The following is a 26,343-nucleotide window of genomic DNA, read 5'->3' on the forward strand; positions in this document are numbered from 1 at the left end:
GGGAGATAGGTTACAGGCAAGGCCCGGGCAAAGGAGGCCTGCCCCTTTAAGGTAGTGCCCCTCCCCTGCCCCCTCCCTGCCGGTGACCCTTGTCCGCCTGCCTGCCTACCCCCCACAGCTGGAACCAAGAAGACTGTGTCCCCCTTCCTCTGGGCGTCCTTCCTGTTTCCTGCTGTCAGGTAATGCCGACCTCGACCCCCTGGGCCGGTCACCCCAGTCAGACTGTGCTCCCCAACCTTAAGCCAGGTCAGACATCTGAGGAGGCCCAGATACTCCTTTCCTCTTCCCACCAGAGCGTCCCCTCTCGTGGTCATAGATTCCCAGAGGTCTGGCTCTTACTCTTCTGGGATGAGGAAGTGCTAAAAACAATTTCTTCCCCACGCATCTGGGGTTGCCACTTATCTGCCTCTTTACCCTCCTCTCCAGCTTAGGGACACCTGGGTCCAACCTTCCCAGGGAATGTGGGGATGGGGGTTGGAGATGAATGAAACCCGATGCCATATGTAAGGTAGGTGAGGTGGGAGTGTAGGCAGGGAGAGGCTAAGACGGTACCACCTGGGTTGGGGTGTAAATTATTTAGAAGAAAAGCCCAGGCCCTGGTTCTCCTTGGCCATGTGGCTTTTTCAGGGGCAGAGGGTGGCCCCTCCCTACTCAGGGGCCCAGCCAAGACTGACCTTTGACCCCCACCCCAGAGACCAGTGAACCATTAACTCTTCTCTGATGTAAGCCTTCCCACACTGGCACCTCCCTGGCCCCGCCCCCAGGCAGGTGGGCTAGGAGTGGGGGCTTGTCCATCCCAGCCCTCTATCTGACATGGCCTCCGATCTACCTGGGCAGCTGGAGGCTGAGCCTGGCTCCCCTCCACAACCCAGGAACCTCTAAGTGTCCACAGCGAGGCCTCATGGGGACCTGAGGTGACGGCTCTCACACTGCCAGTTGGGGGTGAGGCCCTGGGGATTGAGGGGGGATAGAGAGGTGGGGTGAGGTTGAGGGGTGGGGTCTGGGGGATAGGGGAGGGACAGGGACAGGTCAGCTCTGGATCAGGTGAGGGGAGTGTTCTGGTTCAGGGAAGGTGTTCTAGGAACTGGGAAGCAAGAGGCTGCTCAGAAGGAGGCAAGGGGGAGGAAGGAAGGAGGCTGCCGCTGCAGCGTTCGAGGAGGGGGCGGTGTGAGGAGTGCAGGCTCCCCGGGCCCTGGGCTGGACAGCAGGGCAGGAGCCCCAGCCCCTCCTCCTTGTTCTTCCAGGGCACGGTCCTCAGAATGTTCCTGGAGGAGTAGAAGCCGGAACCAGAGCCTCTAACCCTGTCCCCCTGATAATGGGGCCCCCAGTGAGTCATCTGCTGGCTGGCCTGTGTGTGTGGGTGGCCTTGGGCTGGGTAGGGGGCTCAGCCCCCTACCTGGGCCCTGCTGAGCAGGAGCAGAACCATTACCTGGCCCAGCTGTTTGGCCTGTATGGGGAGAATGGGACGCTGACTGCAGGGGGCCTAGCGAGGCTTCTCCACAGCCTGGGGCTAGGCCGAGTTCAGGCCCTCCACCTGGGACACCACGGGCCTCCAGCTGGTCAGGCTACACCCCCAGCTGGAGACAATTCCACGCACAGGTACTAACCCCTCTCCCCACCCCAAAATGTCACACCCCAGCTCTTCTCAGCACTTGGATCAGTCTCCTCCGGTTGCCTAGCTCTGGCTTCCTAAAATCAGATTCCTGGAATTACAGATTTTTCAGAACCTGATTCGTTACATCCTTTCACAGCCCCTTTCTGAGAGAACATGAGTAAGTCTGACTTTGTTATCCATCCACTCTAGGCCCCAGGACCCCGAGCTGAGTGTGGACATCTGGGCAGGGCTGCCCCTGCATCCCCCTGGGTGGGGTGACCTGGAGGAGACCGAGGCCCCAGCACCACCCCATGGGCCAGCCCCATCGGGCCTGGGCCTCTTTCACAGGCTTCTGCTGCTGGACCATTCACTGGCTGACCATCTGAATGAGGATGTGAGTCTGATGATCTGTAGTGAGGGAAAAGGAGCCATGGCATTTAGATGGCCTGAAATGTTTAAAAAGTCATTCATTTGGGGATTCCCTGGTGGCACAGTGGTTGAGAGTCCGCCTGCTGATGCAGGGGATGCGGGTTCGTGACCTGTTCCAGGAAGATCCCACATGCCGCGGAGCGGCTGGGCCCATGAGCCATGGCCGCTGGGCCTGCGCGTCCGGAGCCTGTGCTCCACAACGGGAGAGGCCACGACAGTGAGAGGCCCGCGTACCACACCAAAAAAAGTCATTTTAAATGGTTACTTAAAAAAAAATCCAGGTGTGATCTTAGGGTATGTTATTCCAGTAGTGAACTATGTCTCCTCTGGGCTCAGAGTAGATAAACCCACACCCCAAGCTCCAAGATAAACCCACACCCCAAGCTCCAAGACCTGGTTCAGGGGCCACACTTGGCAAAGGAGAGAATTCAGAGAAGCAGCCCAGGGTAGCCTCTGGGGCTGGTTATCTGGAGAACGCGGCCTGCAGGCGGCAGATGGCTGTCTTCATCCAGAAAGTCGGTGAACTTGTTCCATGTACACCAGAGGGCAGCCAAAGCCAACCTGAAACAGGCCTGGTGAGGTGAGCACCCCATCCCAGGAAGCATTCCAGCCAAGGCTGGTTGAACGAGTGACAGGGCTGCTGAGAGGAGGGCAGCATGGCATTTTAGGTTCTTTTCCTTCTAAGATTCTGCAATGGAGGACTCTAGTTGTCCAACCAATTCCATCACCAAATTCATGAGACATCAGGGGCTTGGGAGGGAGGGAGATGATGGCGCTGTTCACTAGCACCCAATCTGTACCGAACTGAATGTTTGCATTGGTTTGAATATTCACTAATAATTAACACACACTGATTATACCTAACTGTTCCGAGTCCCTGATGCACCTGCCAGTGTGAGCAAAGGGGACCCTGGGAGAGACCCAGGAGCCCATGCAATGGAAGGGCAGACATTAAAGATCTGAGTCACAGTTCTCAGCAATTCCCCAATGTGTGACCTCCAACTCCACTTCCCCAGTGTCTGAATGGCTCCCAGCTGCTGGTCAATTTTGGCTTGAGCCCTGCTGCTCCTCTGACCCCTCGTCAGTTTGCTCTGCTGTGTCCAGCCCTGCTTTATCAGATTGACAGCCGTGTCTGCATCCGGGCCCCAGCTCCAACACCCCCAGGGGATCTGCTATCTGGTCAGTAGGGGAGAGCAAGTGGTGGGGCACCTGAATCCTGTAGGGAGTGGGGCTCAAGCCAAGGAAGGGGGTTCGTTGGGGTCCCGCCTCCCCTTGCAGCATTCCCTTTAAGGCCTCCCTTTCAGCCGTGCCTAACTTCAGCCCCTGATTCTCCCCAGCCCTGGTTCATAGTGCCCTGGCGGTCCTGCTGCTCAGCCTGCCTGCTCCCCTCTCCTTGCTGCTGCTGCGGCTCCTGGGACCTCATCTGTTGCAGCCCCTGCTGGGCTTCCTGGGGGCCCTGGCCGTGGGCACTCTTTGTGGGGACGCCCTGCTACACCTGCTGCCACATGTACGTGAAGCCCCTTTCCTGTCCCCCTGCCCTAGGGGTGGACAGCCTCCATGGAGCCAGTGTGTTCCCAGTCATAGGACATCCTCTCTCCCACCCCAGCTTCAGCCCACAGCTGCCTTCTAGTAGAGCGTATGAGTGAAGGCTCACCACCTCTCTCCACCATCTCAGGAGGGGGATGCTGTCGGGTGCAGGTGCTTCCAGAGTCTGCCCTGACCGCCTCTCTGTCAGGCGCAAGGAGGGCAGCATGCTGGACCTGGCGGGCAGCCAGAGGAGGACCTGGGACCAGGACTGTCGGTGCTTGGTGGTCTCTTTCTTCTCTTCGTCCTGGAGAACATGCTAGGGCTTTTGCGGCGACGAGGGCTCAAGCCAGTGAGTGACACCCTTTTGTCTTCTTCCTGCCGAGACCAGAGTCCTAGCCAAGAACTGGCCACTCAAGCCAGGAGGTGAGGGGCCAAGTGCGCTCCTGGCTCTGACGTTTGCCTGACTGTGCAGGACCTGACAGCTAACAGGGAGTGGGTTGGGGCTTCTCAGCATAGACCAGGACTTCCGGCCAAACGGCCTCCTCTCCTGAGTTCAAGTCAACAAGAAACAGAGAGGTGCCAGCCTGGGAAGAGAGCAGAGGCCAGAGAACATCCCCAAGTGGCAGAGGTGGGACCAGGTGTTCACCTTCCCTGCTGGCAGCCTGACCGCTCCTTAGCCCCCAGCTCTGCTGCCTCCTCCCTCAGGAGGGACACCCTCCCATTTCAGAGGTGCTGCCAGCGAAAAAGAAAGGATCTCAGAACTCCAAACCTGGACCCAGAGGATGGCAGTGGGATGGTGCTTCGGCCCCTGCAGGCAGTTCCAGGTGACCGGCGGAGGACATGAAGAGCGGGCCCTGGCTCCCAGCTCTCACTCGCAGCCACCAACACGGCTCTTTTCCTCCTTCCCACAGAGCCAGGGGCTCAGGGCCAGAGGGAGCAGGACAGCCAGCCCCCAGCAGTCCTGGCCCCTCCTGGGCGCCAAGGCCACAGTCATGGATGTCAGGGTAGCGGTGGCACCAATATCACGTGGATGGTCCTCCTGGGGGATGGTCTGCACAACTTCACTGATGGGCTGGCCATAGGTGTGAGGCGGGGGAGGGAGGGAGGGGAAGGACGGGGGAGGGAGGGAGAGGGTAGGCCTCCTAGTTATTGGATGGGGCAGGGAGAGAGCTACCATGTGGGGGGCAGGCGGGGAATGGGAGGACCACAGAGGGAATGCAGGCCCCAGCCTCCTCCGGGGAGAGCTTCCTTCCAGACTGACCACCTCCCATCCTGCCCACCCAGGCGCTGCCTTCTCTGATGGCTTCTCCAGTGGCCTCAGCACCACCGTAGCAGTCTTCTGCCACGAGCTGCCCCATGAACTGGGTAGGAATGGCAGGAGCGGGGTGGGGTCGACTCCAGAAAGGAGAGACTTCCAAGGGGTGGAACTTGGAGGCTGGCGGTGACGTGGGTGAGGGGCAGCCCTGGCGTACTCCCTCCTACCCCGTCCTCTCTCCCCACAGGTGACTTCGCGATGCTGCTCCAGGCAGGGCTGCCCTTCCGGCGGCTGCTGTTGCTGAGCCTGGTGTCCGGAGTCCTGGGACTGGGGGGTGCAGCCCTGGGGGTGGGGCTCAGTTTGGGCCCCGTCCCCCTCACGCCCTGGGTGTTTGGGGTCACTGCCGGGGTCTTCCTCTACGTGGCCCTTGTGGACATGGTGAGGTGTGGGGTAGTGCGGAGAAACCAAGGGAAGCGGGGTGGGTGTAGAGGAGAGGGAAGTGTCAGTCCCACTGCTTCCCCCTTGGCCCCCCAGAAGGGTGGCTGGACTACATGAGAAACAGGGGTGTGGAAGAGCTTGGGTGGGGGAGAGCTGCTGACATCTCCCTCTCCTGTTTTAGGAGCAGAGACAAGGCCAGGATCCTGATGTTGTTATTTTCTTTCAGCTACCAGCCCTGCTTCGTCCACCTGGGCCCCTCCCTACGCTCCATGTGCTACTGCAGGGGCTGGGGCTGCTGCTGGGGGGTGGCCTCATGCTCACCATAGCCCTGCTGGAGGAGCAGCTGTGGCCTCTGGTCTCTGATGGCTGATGGGGGCCAGTGGAAAGGCGTCCAGGTTGCCCTTCCTTCCCCCCAACCACAGGAATGGAGGCGGGACACAGGGCCAGTAGGAGCAACAGGATTTTAATAAACAGAACCCATCCCAAAGCCATGACTACGACAGTTGTACTTGCACCAAAACAGCATAGAAAACCAGGATGTGGCAGGAGGAGGGCTCAAAGCAGGTATGGGGAGGAGGGGCCTGGAGGGTGCAGGATGCATCCATCTGCGGGGAGAGCATTGTGCTTTAGCCCAGAGAGGAAGGGGAGGGGTGAGGCAAATGCACCAAGGTCCCCACTTTTTCCTGCTGCCCTCAGCACCCTGGGGATACAGGCATCTGGGCAGGTCTGCCCTTTATTGCTGCCCACCAGCATGAAACACACCCCGACCCCAACGCTAGCACCACAGGTGAGTCCAGGGCAGGGAGAAGGGCAGGAAGGGGAACATTGCTTAGAGAAAGATTCAACTAGAATCCAGTGAATTGTGCTCAGTTCTCTTTACTTCCTACAACCGAGTACATGGGTCACAGGATGGAGGGAGCAACAGGACAGGGGACATGCCCCTCAGTGCCCCCAACGCACCCTTGCACACAGGAATGGTGGTGTCTGCAGCATCACAGGTCATGCAGGGCACGGGGAAGGGGAGGTTCACACACACGTAGACGCCCACAGCGGGTATCAGACAGAGAACACCCCTGAATATACACAGCTGTACACAGGGAACCCCCAGGTCCCCAACCCAACCCTCTCCCCTGTCTTGCCGTCCCCCAGGCAGGAGGAACTGTATTGCTTTGAGAGAGCCACCCTGGGGGTTGCTCTGCCAGGCACCCTCCCCTCCCACCCACCCCCGTTTTGGCACATCTGCAAGACACACGGCAGCGAGAGTAGGCACCCTCCCTCCCAGGCTTCTGTGGCTTGGAGTGGAGGAAGGGGGTAGGAGACTTTCATCCGCCATCTTTCCCCCAGCCCTTCCCAAACCCCTACCAAACCCACTCCAGCCAGAACCCACCCCCACCCCCCAAACACACACACACAAAGCTGAGCTATCCAGGAATACAGGGGAACAAGGAGATTGTCCGGGATGGGAGCAGAGGCAGTGGGGAGAAAGGACTGGAAGCAGAGACCCCACCCTGGCGTGGGGTAAGACTGGCACACAGCTACTTTAGTGCAATTGGAGAGGGTGCCCAGAGTGAGGGATGGAGGCAGGAGGGCCAGGCTAGGCTCCCCAGGGAAAGGGCCTAGCAGGAGTGAGCGAGGGCCAAAGGTGGACCCTCTCGTCACCGCCACCCTCTGCCCTCCCAAACGCAGTGACAGTGTCCCCCTCACACCTAAGTGGGCAACAGCAGCCTCGGAGTCAGTACCTTCAAGTAATTCATGGAGCAGACCCTCCCCACCCCAGCTTCCTCCCATCTCTGGGATTTGGTCGCTTCTCTAGGGGTTGGGTCGGGAGGAGGGGGTCCCCAAGTCAGACCCTTCCCTCTCTACCTCCCTCTTCCCAGACCACTGGGCTTGGTCCTCAAAGATTCCGCACCTCGGCCCAATCTGGGTCAAGGCCGAGGAGGGCTGGAGCCGCCACGGTCAGAGGGGAAGGGGCTGCTTTGCTCCTCATCCCTCCCTCTTAAAAGGTGGGGTTCAGACTAGGTGGGCTGGGGCCCCATACTGGAGTGCCCCAGGAGGAGGGGTTCTGGGCTAGGGTCTGTAAGGCTATTTTCCTTTGCGGCAGGAAGGGGAGGTGGGGGATGAACGCTTGGTGTGGGGAGAGGTGAGAAATGGCGGAGGGAAGGAGGAAGGGGCCTCCCCCTGGGGCAGTCAGGGCGTCACTCGGACGAAGTCACACTCACGTGCACAAGGTCCCGAGCACGCCTGCTCCCAGCCCCTCCTGCCTGGCCCCCACGCCCCCTCCCAGGACGCCCTCCAAGACCCCAGAGGAGGTTTTGGGGGCACACAGCTGCAGAACCGTTCGCTCTGGCCCCACGACCCCCGGCCCAGCCCCGCCTCCTCTCCCCTTCTAGGTCCAGGGAGTCGGAAGGTGCTCGGGTGGGCAGACAGGTGGAAACAGTATTGAGTTTTCCTTTGGTTACATATTGAAGGCAAAGGTGAGCTGGACTTACAGTCAAAACAGATAGGGATGAGGAAGGAAGAGGGGCCACGGCTGGGAATGGAGAGGGAGGTAGGCCCTCCTCAGCCCCTCCACCCCAAGGAACACATGTCTAGGTGGGTGGCAGTCCCTCAGTCTCACCTCTCCCACCCCCACAGCACCAAACAAAAGGAGAAGCCCCCTCCCCCAGGGGCTGCTCCCTACCCCAACCTGGGCTGTACATTCAGTGGTTCTCAGCAGTCCTATGGCTCAGGGGGCCGCGGGGTGGGGAGGTGGCCCGTCAGTCTCCGCTGGACAGTGGCAGTGACCCGGGCCTGTTGGTCCGTGCTGGGACCCACAGTTTGTGCCATTTGTCTTTCTGAAGGATAGTACACAACCCTACCAAAGCCACCGGCCAACCAGAAACATCTCCCCCAAAATCAGAAACTAAAAACTGGCTCTTTTTCATCTCACCCTCTGATTCACACATCTGTTTCCCTGTCTCCTATGTAGCCCTCGCTCTGTCTCCTTTGCTGGGACCTGGGGCTGCTCCCAGGGTCCTCACTTAAAATAGGCCTTTTCTCAAAAGTGCTTATTACTTGAAGCAAGTGCTTTAGAGCTGCAGTGGGGAGAGGGGGAGGGGGAGAGGGAGGGCGAAGGGAAGGAGATGATTCCTCCCCACCCTACCCCCTTAAGATTGGGGGGCATTCTGCCTGCTTTACTTCTCCACACCCGTTTAAGTCAAAGAGGTCTTTTTAAAAACAACAACAACAACAACTTAACATTAAAATAAATATGCAGTGGCCATGAGAATGGTCAAAATGCTTCAAAAAAAAACACTAGGGGCTGGGGAGCCCAGGGTGGGGTGTGGGATTTCCTTTGGCATAAGGAGAGGAGGCTGCTCGTCCTGCTGGCCTCCTCACAGCCACATGAGGAGGGACAGAGGACTCCCCGCGACCTGCCCCAGCACTGCTGACGGTGTGCTGAAGGCGCAGCAGGGAATGGGCAGCCACCAGAAATCTCATCTAGCAAAACGATGGGGCTCCTGACAAATAACTCAGATTCTTCCTGTCATCACCGAACATTGATAAAGGAGAACACGACTGAAACCCCAGGAGTTTTCTCTGGAGGACACGTCTCTCTGCTCCCCCTGCCCCCCGCCACCTAATTCCCAGCACCAAAATGAGAGGGAGGGGGTGGAACAGGAAGATTTTATGAGAGAGAACTGAAGTTAAGGGCAAGCTTTGCAGAACCAGCAGGACTGGAGGTGGGGGGCTGCAGCCCTTAAGAGAGGTCACATTGATTGTCGTACAGGGGAGGGCAGGGTGCGAAGGGAGGTGGGCGAGAGGGGCGTTGCAAGGCCCTTTGGCTTTGAAAACAAAAATAAAAACTAAAAGCTGCACAATCCTTCTCATCAATAATGGTCATCTGGAAGCTTTGAAATGGTTTAGGAACTGAACGTTGGGAGGAGCAAGACACAGAGAGAGAGGGGATAAAAAAGGGACCATGACAAAAAGAATGAGGACTTGGACAAACACCCCAGGCTTCATGAAACCAGCATGAGGTATGGTTAAGGGTATCTGTTAGGGAGGGAGGAGTCCCTGGGATGCCCCTCTCCCCTCAGCCCACCCTTGGCAAGGGTGGCAAGACGTGCAGCGGACACAACTGAAAAGGGGGTAAGATCATGAATAAAGCAAGCACGGGTGGGGGAAGGAGACCGAGGGACCCCCAAGGGGGAGGCCCTGTACTGTGTAAACGAAGCCTGTCCAGTTCTCAGGGGACAATACTGATGGCAGCCAAACTGGGCGAGGATGCAGGGGGGGGGGGGGGGGTAGAGGGAGCATGACCTCTATTCAAGTTCTGTGTCTTGGCCCCTGGCTGAGGTATTGAGTGTGAGGAAGGGAACACTGGGCTGAGGGAGCGGGTCCAACTGTCCAGGAGGCTTAGCTAGGAGATGGATGGACAGGGCGTCTGAAGGAACCAGGGCCAAATTCAATGCTACATATAGAGAGAAAACTGCCCCCTCCTCACTCCAGCCCAGTTTGGCTTTTGGGGTACGACTTCCGGGAATCTTCTCAGTGCAGCCCTTAGCTCAATCCCTTCTCTCCCCGCTGCTGGGAAGGCAGGAACCAAGCCTCAGTATCTACTTGTCGCTCCCTAGATCAGAACTTCATCCTCACACCGGAGGGGAAGCCTGGGTCCCCGAGTAGCCACGGTCCCTAGTCGCCCTGCCCCTCCCTCTTTGGCTTCAGATCAGGAGTGACTGGGGGCAGTGGGTACTCTTGGACATAACAGAAGGTGGCAGCAGACGGGGGGCACAGAGGAACTGTGGGATTGGGGGGCACAGGAGGAAGAACACAGTCCCTCCCTCCACACACATGCAAACACATGCCTGAAACACAGAAGACATACTAGGGCTGTGGTTTTGAAATGGGCAGGAAATTAATTTGTTTCTTCCCCTAAAGGATAAAATGCTTACTTAAAAATTCATGACAAGCCTCAAAGTTAAGGGAGAGGAGAGCCAGAGAGGGAATGGCCACAGGCTCTGCCCTCCGGAAAGAAGTTAAAAGAAAGAAGCAAGGTTAAAGTGCGTGGTCAGGGGGCCAGGCCAGGAGGAGGAGGGAAGCAGGGCGGGGCAGGCTGTGGGGGCAGGACCAGCCCTTGATTTGCATATGAGGAGCCAGGGAGCGTGCAGGACTGGGGCCCAGGTACAGTAGTTGCTGCTTCAAGTGTTTTGCATTTGAACTTTGGGGGTGATGGGATACAGAAGTGGGGGAAAAGCTCCAGGCCCCAGTGCTAAATACCCTCCCCCCTCGTCCGCTAGCTGCCCCTGAAGGGGGAGGGGGACACCCCCAGAGTGCTCACACAGTACCAGAAATTAAGGCTTCTCACTGCTGCGGGGATGGAGGGGGGATGGAGGGGCCGGCCAAGCAGGGAGGCAGTGATGGGTATGGAAGAAGAGGTGGGGATCTGCCTGGCAGGAGCATGGAGAAGGGGACAGAGAGGAGAGTCAACGGGAAGAGTGGGGGCAGCTGGCAGCAGAAAGGGAGACCGGAGAGAGGGGATAAAAGAGAGGGGGAGCCAGGCATCGAGCGATCATTTTGGGACACTTGGCAGAAGGGGTTGCCCTGGGGGTACCAAGGGCCTGGGGTGCTCCCTGTTGGTCCCAGACCCCTGCCAGGCCAGGATAGTGTGGCAAAGGGGTGAGCAGCTGCTCCCCAGTGCTTTTTCCCCCCTCCGCCCCCCAACCCAGTCGTGTTCTCCTTTAAAGTGCCCTAAATGTATAGACTTTTTCTAAATAAATAGAATAAGATATCAAGCCACCGGCAGGGGGAGGGACACGGGAGGGGGCTACTCGGAGTAGCAGCCATCTAACCCAATGGCGCCATGCCGCTCCTGGCTGTAGGGGCAGGAGGCCCCGTGGGGCAGGGCACCGCAGCCACCCACCGTCTTGGCTGCTGCGATGCCACAGTTCTTGAGCAGGCTGAAGCTGAAAGGACTGACGGCGTCCTTGGGTGGGAAAGGCTTCATGGTGGAAAGGATCAAGGCCAGGCAGTCTGCCACATCTTTGTTGGGGGCGCAGGCCAATGCCGGGGTGTGACCTGCAGAGCAAAGGGGAGAACTGAGCCCCAGGGTCCTGTACCCCTGGCTCCCCATCCACCCGCCCCTGGGCCCTGAGCTCTCTTATCTGTGGAGGGGAGCCAAGGCAGGCAAGCACCCAGCATGGTCAGAACTCAAGGGCTATAAGGGCCCAGGGAGGCTGACAGGCAGACTGTCCCAGCGTGGGGTAAAGAACAGAGCCAGCCTGGGGGACAGGAGGCTGGGAGGCTGAGGTGTGCAGGAGGTCTTCCTGAGGAACCTGCTGGCTCCACCTAGTGCCGTCAGACTCCCCTCAGAGACTCTAGCGTATCGGTGTTGGGTCCCTGCTCTGAAGAGTTCCCTTGGGAAGAAAATCCAGTTTATTAACCAGCAAGCTTAAGAAGTCACCTCCTGAAGAATGAATGTCCCTGACCCCAAAGCCCGGAGGGGCAGGGAGCTCCAGACCCCACCCACCTTCTTCATCCACAGCCAGCACTGTGGCCCCACGACTCAGCAGGGCCTGCACCACAGAAGCTAGACCATTCCGGGCGGCAATGTGTAGGGGCCTTGGAAGAAAGGAAGAAGGAGCATGAAGTCGGGGCAATGGCAAGCTGCCCTTCCACCCTCAGCCAGAGTCGCAACGCTGCTGAGCGAACACTGTGAGTTCCAGAGGGCCCCTGGAACATGGGCTGCAACTTCCTCACCCACCTCTCCTGCCCCCCGCCCCCTAGCCAAGAGCCCCCTCCCCAGGGCACTCACATCTGCAGCGCACTGTTGGTAGCATTGATAAGGCCAAGGTCTTGGGTTTCTGCCAGGATCATGAGGGCACATTTCTCGTGGCCCTGAGGGAGAGGGACAGAGAGCGAAGACTTGTGAAGTGGAAGGATGACAATAGGAGCTGAGGGGGCAGCAAGAGGACAGAAAGCTATCCCACCAGTCAGACAGTCTGGACAATCCTGACTTCCGCCGGGCCCTCTCTCCAGTCACCAGGCCCAGCCCCTTACACAGCCCCACCTGCACTGCCGGTGGTACCTTGCTACAGGCCAAGTGGAGGGCAGTGTTCTTGTTCTCATCCAGCACAGTAAGGTCTGCCTTCCCTCGATACAGCAGAAATTCTACAAGAGAAAGGAGGCAGAGGGGGCTGACGCTCCCTTCCAGAGCCGTGCCGGCCTGGCTCTGCACCCTCCTGTCTGCATACCCTTTGCACCCCATCTGCAGAGGGTGAAACATCCAAAGACATGCCTCCTGCCTCCTAAACCCCACAGGCAGGGCTGACCCGTCTGGCGAAAACCCAGGGGCGCACCTCCCTTCCACACGCGGCCCCTACACACCCACAGCAGCGGTCTGCCCATTCTCAGCCGCCGTCATGAGCGCGGTGCGGCCAGTGTGGTCAGTGGCGTTCACCTCGGCTTGATGCTGCAGCAGCATCCGGAGCCCAGAGACGTTGTCCGCGAAGGCAGCTGCGTGAAGAGGGGTCCTGTGGGGAGGGGGTCAGGGCAGAGTGAAACAGGGAAGGCCCTCTCTCCTGAGCAGCAAGAGGAAGCCAGAGGCAACGGAGGTTTCTCCCCAAGCCTCCCACCACTCACCGTCCTTTGGCATCTCGGCTGTTCACAATCTTGGCACCCAGAGCTCCCAGCAGCATCTCTGTGGTGCTGTCCTGGTTATTAATTCTGGGGGAAGAGGAAGGGTCAGCAAGAGGGGCAGGGGAAATGGACCGCCTGTCCTAAGCCCAGGTCACAGACCCCTGAGTGGGGCTGCGGTATAGGAAGGGACTTACACTGCACAGTGCAAAGGAGTGAAGGGGTTTCCTTCCAGGTATGAAAATGGGCTGTGTTCAAGTAACAACTCCAGACAATCTTCATGTCCTGGGTATGAGGAAGGAAGAGTGGTGATGGAGAGAAATGACAACGAGGTCCCCTCCATCTGTCCTGTGCCATCTCTCAACACTCCATTCTACCTCCAGATCCAGAGCAACCCAGGTCCCTCCCTCAACCCACTAGTCCCTGTCTGCCCTCCCCTACACCCCACACACACAGCTGTGCCTACAAAGGCCCCAGAGCCACACCAGTGTAGGAGGCCCAGTGCATGGGCGAGTATCCGCTGTAATCCACCCCGGTATCCAGGGGGTCTGTGGAAAGGGCAGCCTGCAGCAGGGTCCGCAGTACTGCAGTGTGGCCACAGGCTGAGGCCAGATGAATGGGCGTGCGGCCCTTGAAGTCTCGGCACAGCACGAATGCATCGTGGTCCAGCAGGGCGGCCAGGCAGTCCTCACAGCCAGTCACTGCCTGTGGGGGACATGGGGGTGTGGCTGGAACTCCCTTTCCAACGGCCAGTCACTGGGGCTGGCCCAGGAGCAGGAACCAACTCCAGGGCTCCAATCCTCGTCTTTACAGCAATGATTCTAAGTGTTAGGGATGAGCATCTCCTTCCCTGACTCTATGCCAACTGACAATCAGGGTGGTGAGAGTTAATCCTGGCCTTCTGTAGTGGGAGACTGAGTCAGAGAATCCCGTGGGATGAGGAGGAGGCAGCTTTAGGACAGGCGATGGTGGAGAAGGACCAGGCCGTGGCATCATTATCCAACAGGACAGGGCCAGCTGGGTACCCTGGGGCAGAGTCTGGGTGGTGAGCAGGTGGCTGTATGTGATTACAGAGCAAGGTAATCAGGGAGATCAGCTGCCGATGTCAGCTACTCATCCTGGAGCAAATACAGTAAGGCCCACTGAGAGCCCGGGCACAAGATCCTGGCCCACGTGCTAGACAATCTAATGTCCTACTGTCATGCTCCCGCGTCCAGGCCCTTCTGTGAGTGACCCTACCCGGGAGCTCACTCACCCCACGGTGGAGGGCAGTGCGGCCCCGGAGGTCAGCAGCATCAGCTGTGGATCCTTTCTCTAGCAGCAGATGTACACAGTCCACGTGGCCATTCATGATGGCCAGCATCAGTGGGGTTCTACAGAGGGGGCAAGAAAAGGGTGAGGGCCTGGCAGGGATGGGAACCCTGCACCCCACCCCTGGCCGACACTCACTGTCCATAGGCATCCATGACATCTGTGATGTCAGCTCTTTCCCCACTGTCGATCAGCAAGTGCAGGGAATCAGTGTGGCCAGAGGCAGCTAGGAGAAGAGGGGGTCTGTGTCAGGGCATGGTCGAGGCAAGAAGGCCAGGTGAAGGGTGGAGGTTATGGGAAGACCTGGGGCAGGGAGAAATCTTGGGGGATAGGAGGCTACAAATCAGAACTTGCAGTTTCCATCTTCCTCGCCCTACTCCATCCCAACCCCAGTCCCCTCAGGGTTCAGGAGGGATCTGGGGACCAGTCTTGGAGGAGGCCTGGCGTGACGAGGGGAGGGAGCAGCCCAAAGGGCGCACTCACCAGCAGCATGCAGGGGTGTCCACTTGCGCTTGCGCTCCTTGATGAGGGCAGAGGCGCCATGGGCCGTTAGCACCTCCACACACTCAGTGGAGCCTCGCTCAGTGGCCAGGAAGAGCGCGGTCCGGCCCTTGTGGTCCCTTACATCCAGATTCACCAGCGTCTCGGCCAGTGTCTTCAGGGCTTCACAGTGACCGTTGTAGGCCTGGAGGGGTGCAGGCAACCAATGGATACAGCTCGGGACACTGTCCCCACTCTGCTCTTGGGGCCCACAGGGAGACTCCAGGCAACAGGCCTCCCCGTGAGCTCCCTGGGCCCCTCTCCAGACCACTGCCTGCTTGCGACATCCCCACAAGAAGGCAGAAGCAAGGACAGATTCACACGTGCTTATACCTGTGTGCCAGCCTGGGGCAGGTAGGGACAAGGAAGGCAAGAGGAAAAGACCTGGGACTCACAGCTAAGTGCAAAGGGCTGACTGGAATGGTGCTCTCTACATCCTCCAGGCAGTTAAAGGACATTTCTAAGAGCTGCAATGGACAGAATAGTAGGTGCTGAGGTTCTGGTATTCCCAAGATATTACCCCTTGACCCCACCCACAGCAATCCCCAAAGCCCCTGGATCTAGAGACCACATTTGATTCAACCACCCCTTGGTTTGAGAATCCACAGATACCAAAGTAGACGGTGTGCTGTGCCCTGCCCTGCTCCTCTCCCCCAGGCCAGGTCCCACACGTACCAGTTCGAGGTTCTGTCTATTGCCATAGGCGGCTGCATAGTGCACGGCTGTGTAGCCCTGCCTGTCCCGCAGGGAGGGGTCTGCACCGTTATCCAGTAAGAATTCCAAACAGCTGGGGGACAGGAGTAGACTGTGAGGAGGGGACAGGCCCAGCCAGGGAGGGCACAGTTTGAGAGGAGCAGAGGAGAGGGCAAGGGAGCCCCTCCAGGCCTAGCTGGCCAACACCCATCCCCCACTCTTGGTAGGCTAACTCCTGCCCATTCAAGCCCAGACCCAGACCTACCACCTCCAGGTCTGCCCTGAACCACTCTGCTTCAACGCCCTCCTCTATCCTTTGAATGCCCTCCTAGAGAACCTGGAGCACAGTTATCAGTTACCAACCTGTGATCGACACACTCTCCCCCCACCTCCAGGCATACTGACCCCTGCCTTCTCCTCCCAGCCCGCCTGAAAAGGCCTACTCATCTCATACTCGCTCCCAGAATCCTCTTCTCTGGGAGGCCTTCCCCAAACTTCCCAGTTAGGTGCCTCCTCCCCTCTATTCCCCGGCACCACTCTTATAGCTCAGTAGTAGTTGTACTAGTAGAAATATTGATACAGCATTTAACACTTACAATGTGTCAAACACTGTTCTAAGCACTTCACGTGTATTAAATCACTTAATCTTCATACTGATCCTTTGAGATAGCTATCATTCTTATCTCTACTATGGTTGAGGAAACTGAGGCACAGAGAGGTTAAGTTACTTGCCAAAGATCACACAGTTGAGCCTCTTGGATTTTAAATATCTTTTAAAAAAAATAAATAAACCCTTGGGCTTCCCTGGTGGCGCAGTGGTTGAGAGCCCGCCTGCCGATGCAGGGGACACGGGTTCGTGCCCCAGTCCGGGAAGATCCCACATGCCGCGGAGCGGCTGGGCCCGTGAGCCATGGCCGCTGAGCCTGCGCATCCGGAGCCTGTGCTCCGCAAGGGGAGAGGCCACAGCAGTGAGAGGCCCGCGTACCACAAAAAAATAAATAATAAATTAAAAAAATAAATAAACCCTTTATTTATAACAGTCTTAGACTTACAGAAAAATTGTGAGGATAATACAGTTTCCATAAATTCCTCACCCAGTTTCCCCTATTATTAACATCTTACACTAGAATGTATACAGTACAGAAATTTGGGGTAATTCATCTTCTATCCTTACCACCCAGCACATTACTTGGTACCTATTAAGTAAATACTCAAGTAATGCTCGTGGAATAAGCAAATGAATTTGTGTTTAGCTTTTCTGATTCCCTCAAGAAGACCATCCATTCCTTGAAGGAAGGAACTATGTCTCCTACTTCTGTCTGTACCCACAGTGCTTGGTCCAGGACTAAACTCAGGGTGCAAAGCAGCAGCAGGGTGGTGGTGGGAGAATAACAGGGCCAGAGTTGACACTGCTGGGAAAGCGCACCCCGAGTAGTCTCCTCGGCTACTCACAAGAAGGCCTCCTTCCTGCGGGACTCCTTCAGTGGCTCGTCCTCTTCAGCATCGTGGCTGGAAGATGAGTGGGGCTCCGCCCTGGGGGAGGAGAGTGAAGAAGTCTGGGGGGCGCTCAGGGAGGAGAGTGGGGCTGAGAAGAGCAAAGCGGGCGCCTCACCTCCTGTAGGTGTCGGAGGCGGCAGCGTAATGGAGCGGAGAGCAACCTTTACAGTCAGCCTCATTGACGCCTGCCCCGGCGGTCACCAGTGTGACGGCGCACTGGTAGCTGCCATTGGCGGCTGCATAGTGCAGTGGGGTCCTGGGGAGAAGTGAAGGAGGGTGGGTAAAAGAATCGGGGGCAGATCCAAATGCAACCAGATGTGCAGCCCAAAGCTGCTTCGTAATATTCTCCTCACTTAGTCTCCAACTCCCCACCCTGCCCTCCATCACTTGTCTCTCTGATCGGATGTTCCTTATGTATATATACTCCTGCACATTAACACACCTTCCAAATTTGTCTCTCCTCCTCAAGTCAGCTCCACTGCTCAACAGCAAATTAAGACATTCAACATTCCTAAAAGGAAGGAGGATGCAGGTTAAGGGGAGAAAGAGGGCTCAAGGAGAAGCCACAGGATTCTCCCCAGGGAGGGGCTGAAGGAGGATGGAACTGGACAGCCCTTTCTGCTGCCACTGCTCTCACTGTGAGGGGGGGAGCTCTGGGCAGGAAAGAAGAAGGGGCCCAGACCCCTGCCCAGCCTCCTTCTCAAGGCCTGAGACAGAGGGAAGAAAACTCACCCTCCAGAAGCAGCAGCATGAAGACAGGTACGGCCAAGGTTGTCAGGTGTATTGATGTCAAACCCAGCTGAAAGAACGTGCTCATTGCTGAGTGAGGATACAATGCTGTACAGCTGACCTGAAGGGGCAGAACAGCCACAGATCCCATCTGAGGGCTCTGAGCAGAGCCGGGAAGGGCCTCTGCTCTCCTGCCCACCTGCCCAACCCCCGAACCAGTTAGCTCATACCTGAGGAAAGAAGCTTACGACAACAGTCAGAGAATCCAAAGAGAACAGCTAAGTGCAAGGGGAACATGTCGTGGATGCCACGCCTGGGGAGAAGGGGAGGGACTCAGTCCTTGGGTCAAGGAGGGACCAGATGCAGACCTCTTTTCTGTGGCCTCCCACCAGCCTAGATCTGAGGCAGCCTGGAAGTGGGGTCAGTGGTCCGGACTCACCGGGCGGTATCCGCGCCGTTGGTCATGAGGGTGCTGATGAGCAGCTCGTGTCCATAGCGAGCGGCCACGTGCAGTGGCGTGTTCCCAAATTTGTCGGCACAATCAATCTCACTGCCTGAAAGGGGGGACGCACGCCCACACACTCAGACCTTTGGCTTCAGACCACTCACACTAGTTAGCTACTGTCTGAGTGCTTGTTACGTGCCAGGGGCCAGGCTAAGCCTTCTACACGTGTTATCTCGTTTGTCAGCCTGAGGGGGCTAGGCAGGCAGAGCAGGGCCATTTCCACAGGTGTCTTGCTCAGAGCTTCAGGTGCCCATCCTGACTGGAAGATGGGGTGGGGGGTGGAATGAGGAAGAAAAGGTGTTTCTAGGGTTGAGTTCTCTGAGGGGGGAAAAGAGATCACAAAGTCTTCCAGGTCCATACCATTCTGGATGAGGATCTGGGAGCGGGTGAAACGGCCATGGATGGCTGCCATGTGCAGAGGACTTTTCCCTTCTTTGCTCTGTGGAAACATGGCATTTTTTTTTTTCCTAGTGCAAAGCATGGAGAGTGCCCTGTTCCCCCTTCCAAAGGACACGTCTCTGAGGACGGGGTGATCATATGGACATCTTCTCAGCCCACATTTTCCTGGGCCCCTGGGAAGGACTGATCAACCCAGGACGCAAGCGGACCATTCCCCATAGAGTTATCCAGAACAAAAGATATGGTCAGCACCCCCAGAGCCAGGCCCCTCTCCCCACTGGTCTCAGACTCATCCCTTCAGGCACCTGGTAGTTGACATCAGCCCCGTTATTGACCAACAGCTCCAAGCAGAGCGCGCCATTGGTGGAGACCGCAGCCACATGCAGTGGTGTAAAGCCCTTGTCATTTGGCTGGTTGACATTGGCTCCTGCGTTCACCAGCTCGATAGCCACAGCATCCTGGCCCAGGTAGCAGGCGATGTGCAAAGCTGTGTTTCCAAAAGCGTTGGGCTCATCAATCTGGATTTCCAGGGGTGAGGGTAAGGGGATAAGGGAGATATCAGTTTAAACAAAGTGGAAGCCAGCACAGATAGCCTAGAGAATCCCAGAAATCCAACGACTGCCTCAGACCCCTCAGGTTCCAGACCCTAAGACTGGGGGCACTACTGCTTAAGACAAGCATTGCTCAGATCCTCTCACCACATCTTCCCGACCTCCCCAAACCACACCAGCAATCCCAGTGCCTTCCTATCTCCCTAACAGACTCCGACCTCCAGCTCCCTGCCCTTACCCCCAGCCCCACCCCGTGCTCAGCACCCTGACCTCAGCCCCCATCCGTAGCAAGTACTTCACCACTTCAATCTGGCCACTGGCAGCAGCTGTATGGAGCAGCCCATAGCCCTTGCGGTCCTTGCAGCCAAGGTCTGCTCCCCGTGCCACCAGCAGTTTCAGGACCTCCAAATGCCCTGAGAAAAGACAATACGCTCTCAAGGAGGTGGAAGGTGAACTCTAGGGCCCTGAGCACTCCGTCTCTGCCCTAGGAATCCCAAATCCTGCTCTCCCCGTGATTCTCTTCTCACCTAGAAAAGCCGCCCAGTGCAGAGGCTGCCGCTCCTTTTTGTCACAGACATTCAGGCTGGCTCCCTTACTGAGGAGCAGGTTCACCGTCTGTTTCAGGACATGAAAGACACCTGTTTAGAGCCAGGTTCATGCCTTCAACATACCTAATTAGGGGCAGAGCCCTTAGCACCTGAAAAGGCTGAGGCAGCCTAATGTCTCTGTTTTTGGGCAGAACAATCTGGAGAACTAGAGGGAACAGAGAAAGCAGGCACTAAGGAGATCCCAGGTAGATTTGGAAGTCTGAGATAAACTTAAGGGAGTCTCTTCAGGTAATTCGGTGGTTTTTAAACTCTTTTGAAGTCTTCTAAGTGTGCTGAAAGACACGGACTCTCGCTTCAGGAAAAACCACGTATGCAAACATTTTCCATGCAACTTCAGAGGCTTTACCACCCTCCTGAGGTCCAAGTCAAGAATTTCCATCCAACCCAACCATTTATTTGGTGCTTGAGCCCAAGTGTTTATATAATCATCTGGGCTGCTGCTCCCCAGGCCTAATGGCCCGGAGGCAGGGGAAGGTGAGCCGGAAGGGAAGGAAGAAGGCACGAGGCTGGGCGTGGACGGGAGCGGTCCTCACCTCCAGATGCCCACTATGCACTGCGTGGTGCAGGGCACTGCGCCCGCTCCTGTCAGCCACGTTGAGGCTGCTCAATAATGGTGCCAGAGCCTCAGCACACTTGGTGGCCCGGTTGGCAGCGGCCACATGCAATGGTGTCTGCCACAGCTTGTCCCGGGCGTTCACATCTGCTGAATGTGCCAGCAGCAATCCCAGCACCTTCTGTTGAGGAGCAGGCGATAGGAGAGAAGATAGAGGGGGAGCAGGAGGTGAACCAACAGGAAATGGAGGGGCGAACAGGTCAGCACAGCACATGTGACCCCATCTCCCCACTCCCCTGGCAGAGAGTCTCTCCTCATTTTTTCCAACATACCTAGCCTTTCAATACCTACTTTCCATCTTCTGGAACTTCTTAGAGCTTAAAATATTCCCTCCCTTGCTGAGGAAAACGTGGATCTCCTCCTCAAGCCACCTGATATTGTTCATAACCCAAACCCTGAACATCTTCACCCATATATACAGCCACTACCAAGCAAATCCACACATGTAGAGGATCCCAATCCCCTACCACTTTTAGGAAAGATAAATGTTCCCGCTACATTAATCCCCAGATACCCCCCTTCAGCCCTTCCATATGCATCAGAATCATTTCCATTACCTAGGTAAGCAAACAGATACTAGCTCCTCTCCAAAACCCAGGCTAAAATACCCCTCCTATTCACCACCCACCCCATTCCCATTGGCCTCAGTCCCTCCCCCTGGTGGCTGGAGCCAGGGAAGTGACTACCAAGCCAAGAAGAAGGTCATCTCTTCCCACTCTTCAGGGTTGAGGGACCCAACTGATGGGGCATGTTTGAGCCTCGTGGTGTCAACTTTCATGCTGCTTGAGGGGCAGGGATGCAACAAATCACCACCCCCATCCCTCCATCACAAGGAAAGAAATCTCAGTGCCCAGAGGGGGATCAGACTCCATGGTGGCCCCCCAGGGAGGGATGAGTCACTAAGGCCTGGCAGCAGGGCCCCCTGCAGTCTGCCAGCCCAGTGTTAAGCTCTCCCCTGACGTCACATCAGCTAGCAACACTCAGCCCCCCCTTACCAGCCAGTTCTAGGGGTAGGAGGGAGGGGCCAAGGTCTGGTCTCCTCTGGACCTGGGGATAGACCAACTTGTAGGGCAGAGGACTAAGGCTCTCCAACCCTTATCTTCCAACCTTTAACCAAGTCATCCTCTTTGGAAGGGAGAAAAGAGGTGGGAGGCCAGTACCTCATTTCGGGAGGCAGCAGCACGATGAAGAGGGGTCAGCCACAGTGTGTCCTTAGCATTGACGTTAGCACCTGTGGGGATATAATATGCTCTTTTGGTGGGAGGTGGAGAGCAGGTGGGGAAGAAAGCCAGTAATCAGGCCAGAGAATCTGGATGGAGACGGAAGCTTGCCTGGACCAAGCACCAGAGGACAATCCTTGGATACGACAAAAAGGCTCCTCCCTCAGGTCCCCTCCCTAGCTGCCACACCTTCTAGCTCCCTACTTTCACCTGACATCAGTAGCAACTGGAGGATGGGGACATCGCCTACGTAGGCAGCAGCATGAAGTGGGGTTCGCCTCTCTTGGTCCTAGGAAGGCAGAGAAGAGGAGCAGCTGTAGGGGTGAACGATCCAGGACCCAAGCCCAAGTCTTCGTGCTCCAGGCCTTTCCCCACAACCTCTTCCCACAGGTTCTGCAGCCTCCTAAACCCCAGTCCTAGGTCAAAGCAAGCACCGAGGGAGGGTGGAGTCAGGGGGTGGGCGCCACGGCCCGCGAAGCAGTCTCCTTCTGCCAGGAGGGGTGGAGGCGCTGCAGACACGGATGGTTCAGAAGAGAACACCGTTTCTGGGCATCCTCAGCCCTACTGGTCTCTGCTCTAAGCCTGACCTGCTCTCCATCCCCAAATGTAGAGCAGTTGCCCATCCCAGGGTGGAAAGAGCTGCGGCCTCACCCGAGCCGAGGAAACACGGAGCCGCCCCATTGGTGGGGAGGGGTCCTGCACACCAGGGCCCAGATTACCGGCTCGCCATCCTCCCTGATCTCAACTCACCAGCACATTGATGTTCTCCTTCTGCGAGAGGAGGGAACGCACTTCCTCCACATCTCGACTAAAGATGGCCTGGACCAGGGGCGGCTGCAGGGAGAACCGGTTTTCAGGGAGCGGGCCGGAGCGGAACCGGGGAGTGGGGTGGGGGACACCGGGTTTGGGCGGGGGGCGACGCTGGAGGGACTCTGCTCTGGGGTCCTGGCCGCAGGAGGCTTCCGCGGTGTCCCCGCCGGTCACCAGGCCCCCAAGGACACCGGCTTGGTTGAGGGGAGCGCGGCGTGGGGCGGGGCGGGAGCCCCGGGCTCGGGCCCAGCCTAGGCCGCACATCCCTGGGCTCGCGTGGCGGCGGCGTCGGGCCCTGGAAGGAGGAAGCGAGCAAGGGCAGGAGGGCTGACCTGGTCCGTGATGCTGAGGATCCCCATGGCCCGGCCCGGGCTCCGTCCGCATCGAGCTCCCGGCGGCGGCGGCGGCAGCGGCTCCACCGGGGACACGGGGCGGCCCAGGCGGCGGCTGCGGCGGCGGCTGCGGGGAGAGCGCAGCCCCGCCTACCAGGGGGCGGGAGCGGGAGTCCGCAGCGCTCCCTGGCGGCCCTTCTGGGCCCGGCCGCAGGGCGCTTGCCGCGCAGGCTGCCCCAGGCCGCGGCGCCCTCCGCCCCGCCCTGGCGGTCCCATAGGCTCGGGTGACCCCAACCTCGGCCGCTGGTTACCCGGCTCCCCAGGCCAGCGGCGCCGTGCTCTCCGCTCCAGTCTGGCGACCCGGGGGATTCTCCACAAAACCCTAGCGGCAACTCAGGCCGCGGCCCTGCTGCGGTGCCTTGCAACCTGAGGACCAAATGGCTGGCCCGATCTCACCCAGCCCAAAATGCCTCCTCCGAGCTAACGCCTCCCGTCCACGATTACACACCTCAGAATCCCCAAAGACTTGGGGAAGCAGGGCGTGGAGATCTGGGGGTTATATATGGCAATAGCCCCAGGGGAGGGAAGGCGCGTATCTCCACTGGCAGTGACAAGAGTTGGGTAGAAAGGAAAGAGCAAAAGTGCCAAGCTGCGGAGAAAAAAAACAAAACAAAAAAACAAGGACTCTTAGCTGCAGAAAAACCCCACAGAGAGGACAGGCTAGCTGGCAGTTGAAGGAGGGCTCCAAGGCCAACAGAAGCGGGCTTTTCGATTCCCTAATTACTGCACTGCCAGGTTAAGGTGGTAGGGTGGCTACACTTCAAAAGGCTCAATCGGGTTTCTCCCCCGAAAATGGTCGGGGTGCTTCCCCTCCTCCATTGGAGAGGCCAGAGAGCGGCCAGTCAGGTAAGATCTGGATGGAGTTCATCCCATCCCGAAAAGGGAAAAAGAGAGAAGAAAAGTGGATATTGAAAAATTGGTACAGTTTATACAGGGTGATTCAGGGTCCTGTTCAGAGCTCAGCAACTCAATATATGCGTTCTAAGAAAGGAACACATTTAGGAAAGAGCATAGCAGGATGGCCCCCTGTCAAGGCAGAGGTATAAAAGCCCCCTTCTTTGCTCTCAACAATCTATGCCCCTCATTACCTTCAGGATCTTGATCCCTGGAAAGATACACAAGACAAGTGTCAGTGGTTTTTCCTGGAGAGAGAAACTGGGGAACTGGGAATAAGGAATGAGAGGAAAAATTACCTATCACTATAAACCTGTAAATTTTTTGAATTTTTACCATTTTGAAAATAAAATTCACAGTTTTACTGAAAACTTACCTCTTCCAGGAAGTCTTCCCTGGTTAACAGTTCTTTCCCTTTTGTTAGGTCTCCTTATCACTTCCATACTTAGTTTACACTATCACAGTCAGGTTGCTCTTTTTGGGTTTTGTTTTTTAACTTTTTTTAAATTGAGATATAGTTGATGTACAACATTATATGTTACAGATGTACAACAGTGATTCACATTTTTAAAGGTTATACTTCATTTATAGTTACTATAAAATACTGGCTATATTCTCTGTGTTGTAGTCACAATCAGGTTTAAATTGCTCATCTTTGTTGTTCATTTCATCTTACATCTTTGACATACAGGAGTCCAGTGTTCCAGAAGGGATTTTAAACTCCTTGTTAGCCAGAGTCCTCCAACACAGGACTGTATATTGGTTTTTTGATTTTTGTGTTTTTTATAAATTTATTTATTTATTTTTGGCTGCATTGGGTCTTCATTGCTGAGTGTGGGCTTTTCTCCAGTTGTGGAGAGCGGGGTCTACTCTTCGTTGCGGTGCGCAGGCTTCTCATCTTGGTGGCTTCTCTTGTTGCGGAGCACGGGCTCTAGGTGTGCAGGCTTCAGTAGTTGTGGCTCGCAGGCTCTAGAGTGCAGGCTCAGTAGTTGTGGCCCACGGGCTTAGTTGCTCCGCGGCATGTAGGATCTTCCAGTACCAGGGCTCGAACCTGTCCGTGTCCCCTGCATTGGCAGGCAGATTCTTAACCACTGCAACACCAGGGAAGCCCCCTATTGGTTTTGTTTTCTATGGGAAAAAAAAAGGATGCTCAAGCAGAGCAGCACATGGGAACAGACCCAATATTCGATGATGATGATGAAGATGAGGCTGAAGAAGTAGAAACTGAAGGTAGCTGGGGATCTGATGGATATGGGTGTTGGGATATGCTGACTTGGCTAGTGGGTATGATGGACCTTCCAGGAAGGGCTAAGCTAGTATATGGTCCAGAGGATGGGGAAAAGGGGACTACATGGCCTCCAATGCCCAAAATAGCTTTTGGTAACCTGCGGAATTGGAGTCAGGGGTTGAGCTGGGGTCACGTGCCTGATTCTGGCTCCTGAGTGGAGGTGAACAAGGAAGTTTGCCAGCCGGGTTCTCTGGGCAGCTGGAAGGAGGAAGAAGGGCTAGAAGAGTTATTTTTAATATTATTCAGAGCACAGAAAGAGGATTTCCCAGGAGGGAAAAAAGGAATATGATATAGGTAACACAGTTACTTCCAGGGCTCAGGGAGATGCACAGTGTGGGGGAGGAGGAGGCCGGAAGTGGTGGCAAAGCCCTCTTATGCAAATAGTCCTTCTGTATTCCACTACTGAATTAATATTTGGATAACTCTAGGCAGATGCCTGCCTGTCTTTAAGCCTCAGTTTTCATTCTTCTAACAAATGTCTACTGAGAATTCACCATTGTATTCAGCCCTATACTAACTGGTTTGGAGGTAGAAACTTAGAAGTAATGGTGTCGGGAATTCCCTGGTGGTCCAGTGGTTGGGACTCTGTGCTTTCACTGCCAAGGGCGGGAACTAAGAGCCCACAAGCCACGAGGTGCAGCCAAAAACAGAAAAAGAAAAAATATATATATATACATACATATATAATGGTAGGTTAAGAAAAAGTAATAGGGGCTTCCCTGGTGGTGCAGTGGTTGAGAGTCCGCCTGCCGATGCAGGGGACACGGGTTCGTGCCCCGGTCCGGGAAGATCCCACATGCCGCAGAGCGGCTGGGCCCGTGAGCCATGGCCGCTGAGCCTGCGCATCCGGAGTCTGTGCTCCGCAACGGGAGAGGCCACAACAGTCAGAGGCCCGCGTACCGCAAAAAAAAAAAAGTAATAGTGTCTATTTTTGTGGAGTTTCTAACCTAGAAGAACATACACATGCACATGAAACAACTAGAGAATATAGGATTCATGCTACTTTATGTGGCATTATGTGTTCAGAATAATGTCTAGAGATGGGTTCAGTCAAGAGGGTCTTCCTGGAGGAGGTGTGTTTTTGAGTCAGTACTTGAAGGAAGTTATCGATGTAGAATGATATGGAAATGACAGGAAATTGGTTGTTTCAAGTACAGGGAATGAACTAGGAAAAGCTTAAATGGCAATAATTACCTAATCTAATTAGTAGGGGGGGACAACAAGCAAACTGGCTTGGCAGGCCTATTGTACCTTGGAGATTCTGCAGCAGTTAACTCGGTTAAGGCATAGTGTTAATGAGGTCACAGTTTAGTTATGTATCCCAGTTAATTTCTGTCTTTTATCCGGTCAGATCCTTACTCCTCACTCTAAGCAGCTGTCTCACATATGTAAGCACTTGGTCAGAGAGGCTGGACAAGAGAGTGGGGTTGGAAAGA

At 56.4% G+C, this 26,343-nt stretch overlaps 2 protein-coding genes across 8 annotated transcripts; one reads left to right on the forward strand and one right to left on the reverse strand.

Annotated features, from left to right (window-relative positions):
* The first annotated feature begins 29 nt into the window (after positions 1-29).
* SLC39A5 (solute carrier family 39 member 5) lies at positions 30-5,730 on the forward strand. Of its 2 annotated transcripts, none has more exons than XM_027106628.1 (11): positions 30-942; positions 1,245-1,599; positions 1,805-1,988; positions 3,040-3,202; positions 3,361-3,530; positions 3,759-3,899; positions 4,278-4,374; positions 4,462-4,632; positions 4,835-4,915; positions 5,053-5,243; positions 5,470-5,730. In XM_027106628.1, the coding sequence occupies exons 2-11, from the start codon at positions 1,316-1,318 to the stop codon at positions 5,611-5,613; spliced, it is 1,626 nt and encodes a 541-aa protein (XP_026962429.1). In that variant the 5' UTR covers positions 30-942; positions 1,245-1,315; the 3' UTR covers positions 5,614-5,730. The 2 variants fall into 2 exon arrangements, with proteins under 2 accessions (XP_026962429.1, XP_026962430.1); XM_027106629.1 differs by having other exon boundaries at positions 30-179.
* On the reverse strand, positions 5,691-23,148 carry ANKRD52 (ankyrin repeat domain 52). 6 transcript variants are annotated; one of them, XM_027106625.1, is made up of 29 exons: positions 22,666-23,147; positions 22,274-22,357; positions 21,734-21,812; positions 21,464-21,534; positions 20,224-20,424; positions 19,610-19,697; positions 19,383-19,495; positions 18,837-19,049; positions 18,493-18,571; positions 18,067-18,181; positions 17,858-17,940; positions 17,631-17,748; positions 17,341-17,409; positions 17,014-17,154; positions 16,854-16,934; positions 15,384-15,495; positions 15,104-15,175; positions 14,652-14,853; positions 14,307-14,394; positions 14,113-14,230; positions 13,343-13,562; positions 13,055-13,142; positions 12,864-12,947; positions 12,609-12,754; positions 12,292-12,392; positions 12,037-12,119; positions 11,752-11,843; positions 11,146-11,300; positions 5,691-5,848 (listed from the first exon to the last, which is right to left on the reverse strand). In XM_027106625.1, the coding sequence occupies exons 1-29, from the start codon at positions 22,690-22,692 to the stop codon at positions 5,738-5,740; spliced, it is 3,234 nt and encodes a 1,077-aa protein (XP_026962426.1). In that variant the 5' UTR covers positions 22,693-23,147; the 3' UTR covers positions 5,691-5,737. The 6 variants fall into 6 exon arrangements, 4 of the variants coding, with proteins under 4 accessions (XP_026962426.1, XP_026962424.1, XP_026962425.1 ...); XM_027106623.1 differs by having other exon boundaries at positions 19,353-19,495; positions 22,666-23,144; XM_027106624.1 differs by having other exon boundaries at positions 12,310-12,392; positions 19,353-19,495; positions 22,666-23,142.
* Positions 23,149-26,343: the final 3,195 nt, after the last annotated feature.

This window comes from Aethalodelphis obliquidens, unplaced genomic scaffold, assembly GCF_003676395.1.
Source record: "Aethalodelphis obliquidens isolate GAN/ISIS:26980383/991018 unplaced genomic scaffold, ASM367639v1 scaffold8, whole genome shotgun sequence".
Lineage (NCBI taxonomy): Eukaryota > Metazoa > Chordata > Mammalia > Artiodactyla > Delphinidae > Aethalodelphis > Aethalodelphis obliquidens.

What these genes read in the sequence shown, in the direction of transcription:
- SLC39A5 (XM_027106628.1), top strand. Translation starts at nt 1,316, where the DNA reads ATGGGGCCCCCAGTGAGTCATCTGCTGGCTGGCCTGTGTGTGTGGGTG. An exon ending in GCCCCTGCAGGCAGTTCCAG is followed by an intron (nt 4,375 to 4,461) that starts GTGACCGGCGGA and finishes TCCTTCCCACAG; the next exon opens with AGCCAGGGGCTCAGGGCCAG. An exon ending in ACGTGGCCCTTGTGGACATG is followed by an intron (nt 5,244 to 5,469) that starts GTGAGGTGTGGG and finishes ATTTTCTTTCAG; the next exon opens with CTACCAGCCCTGCTTCGTCC.
- ANKRD52 (XM_027106623.1), bottom strand. Translation starts at nt 22,692, where the DNA reads ATGGGGATCCTCAGCATCACGGACCAG. An exon ending in TCGTAAGCTTCTTTCCTCAG is followed by an intron (nt 17,749 to 17,857) that starts GTATGAGCTAAC and finishes CTGCCCCTTCAG; the next exon opens with GTCAGCTGTACAGCATTGTA. An exon ending in ACTCCTTTGCACTGTGCAGT is followed by an intron (nt 12,948 to 13,054) that starts GTAAGTCCCTTC and finishes CTCTTCCCCCAG; the next exon opens with AATTAATAACCAGGACAGCA.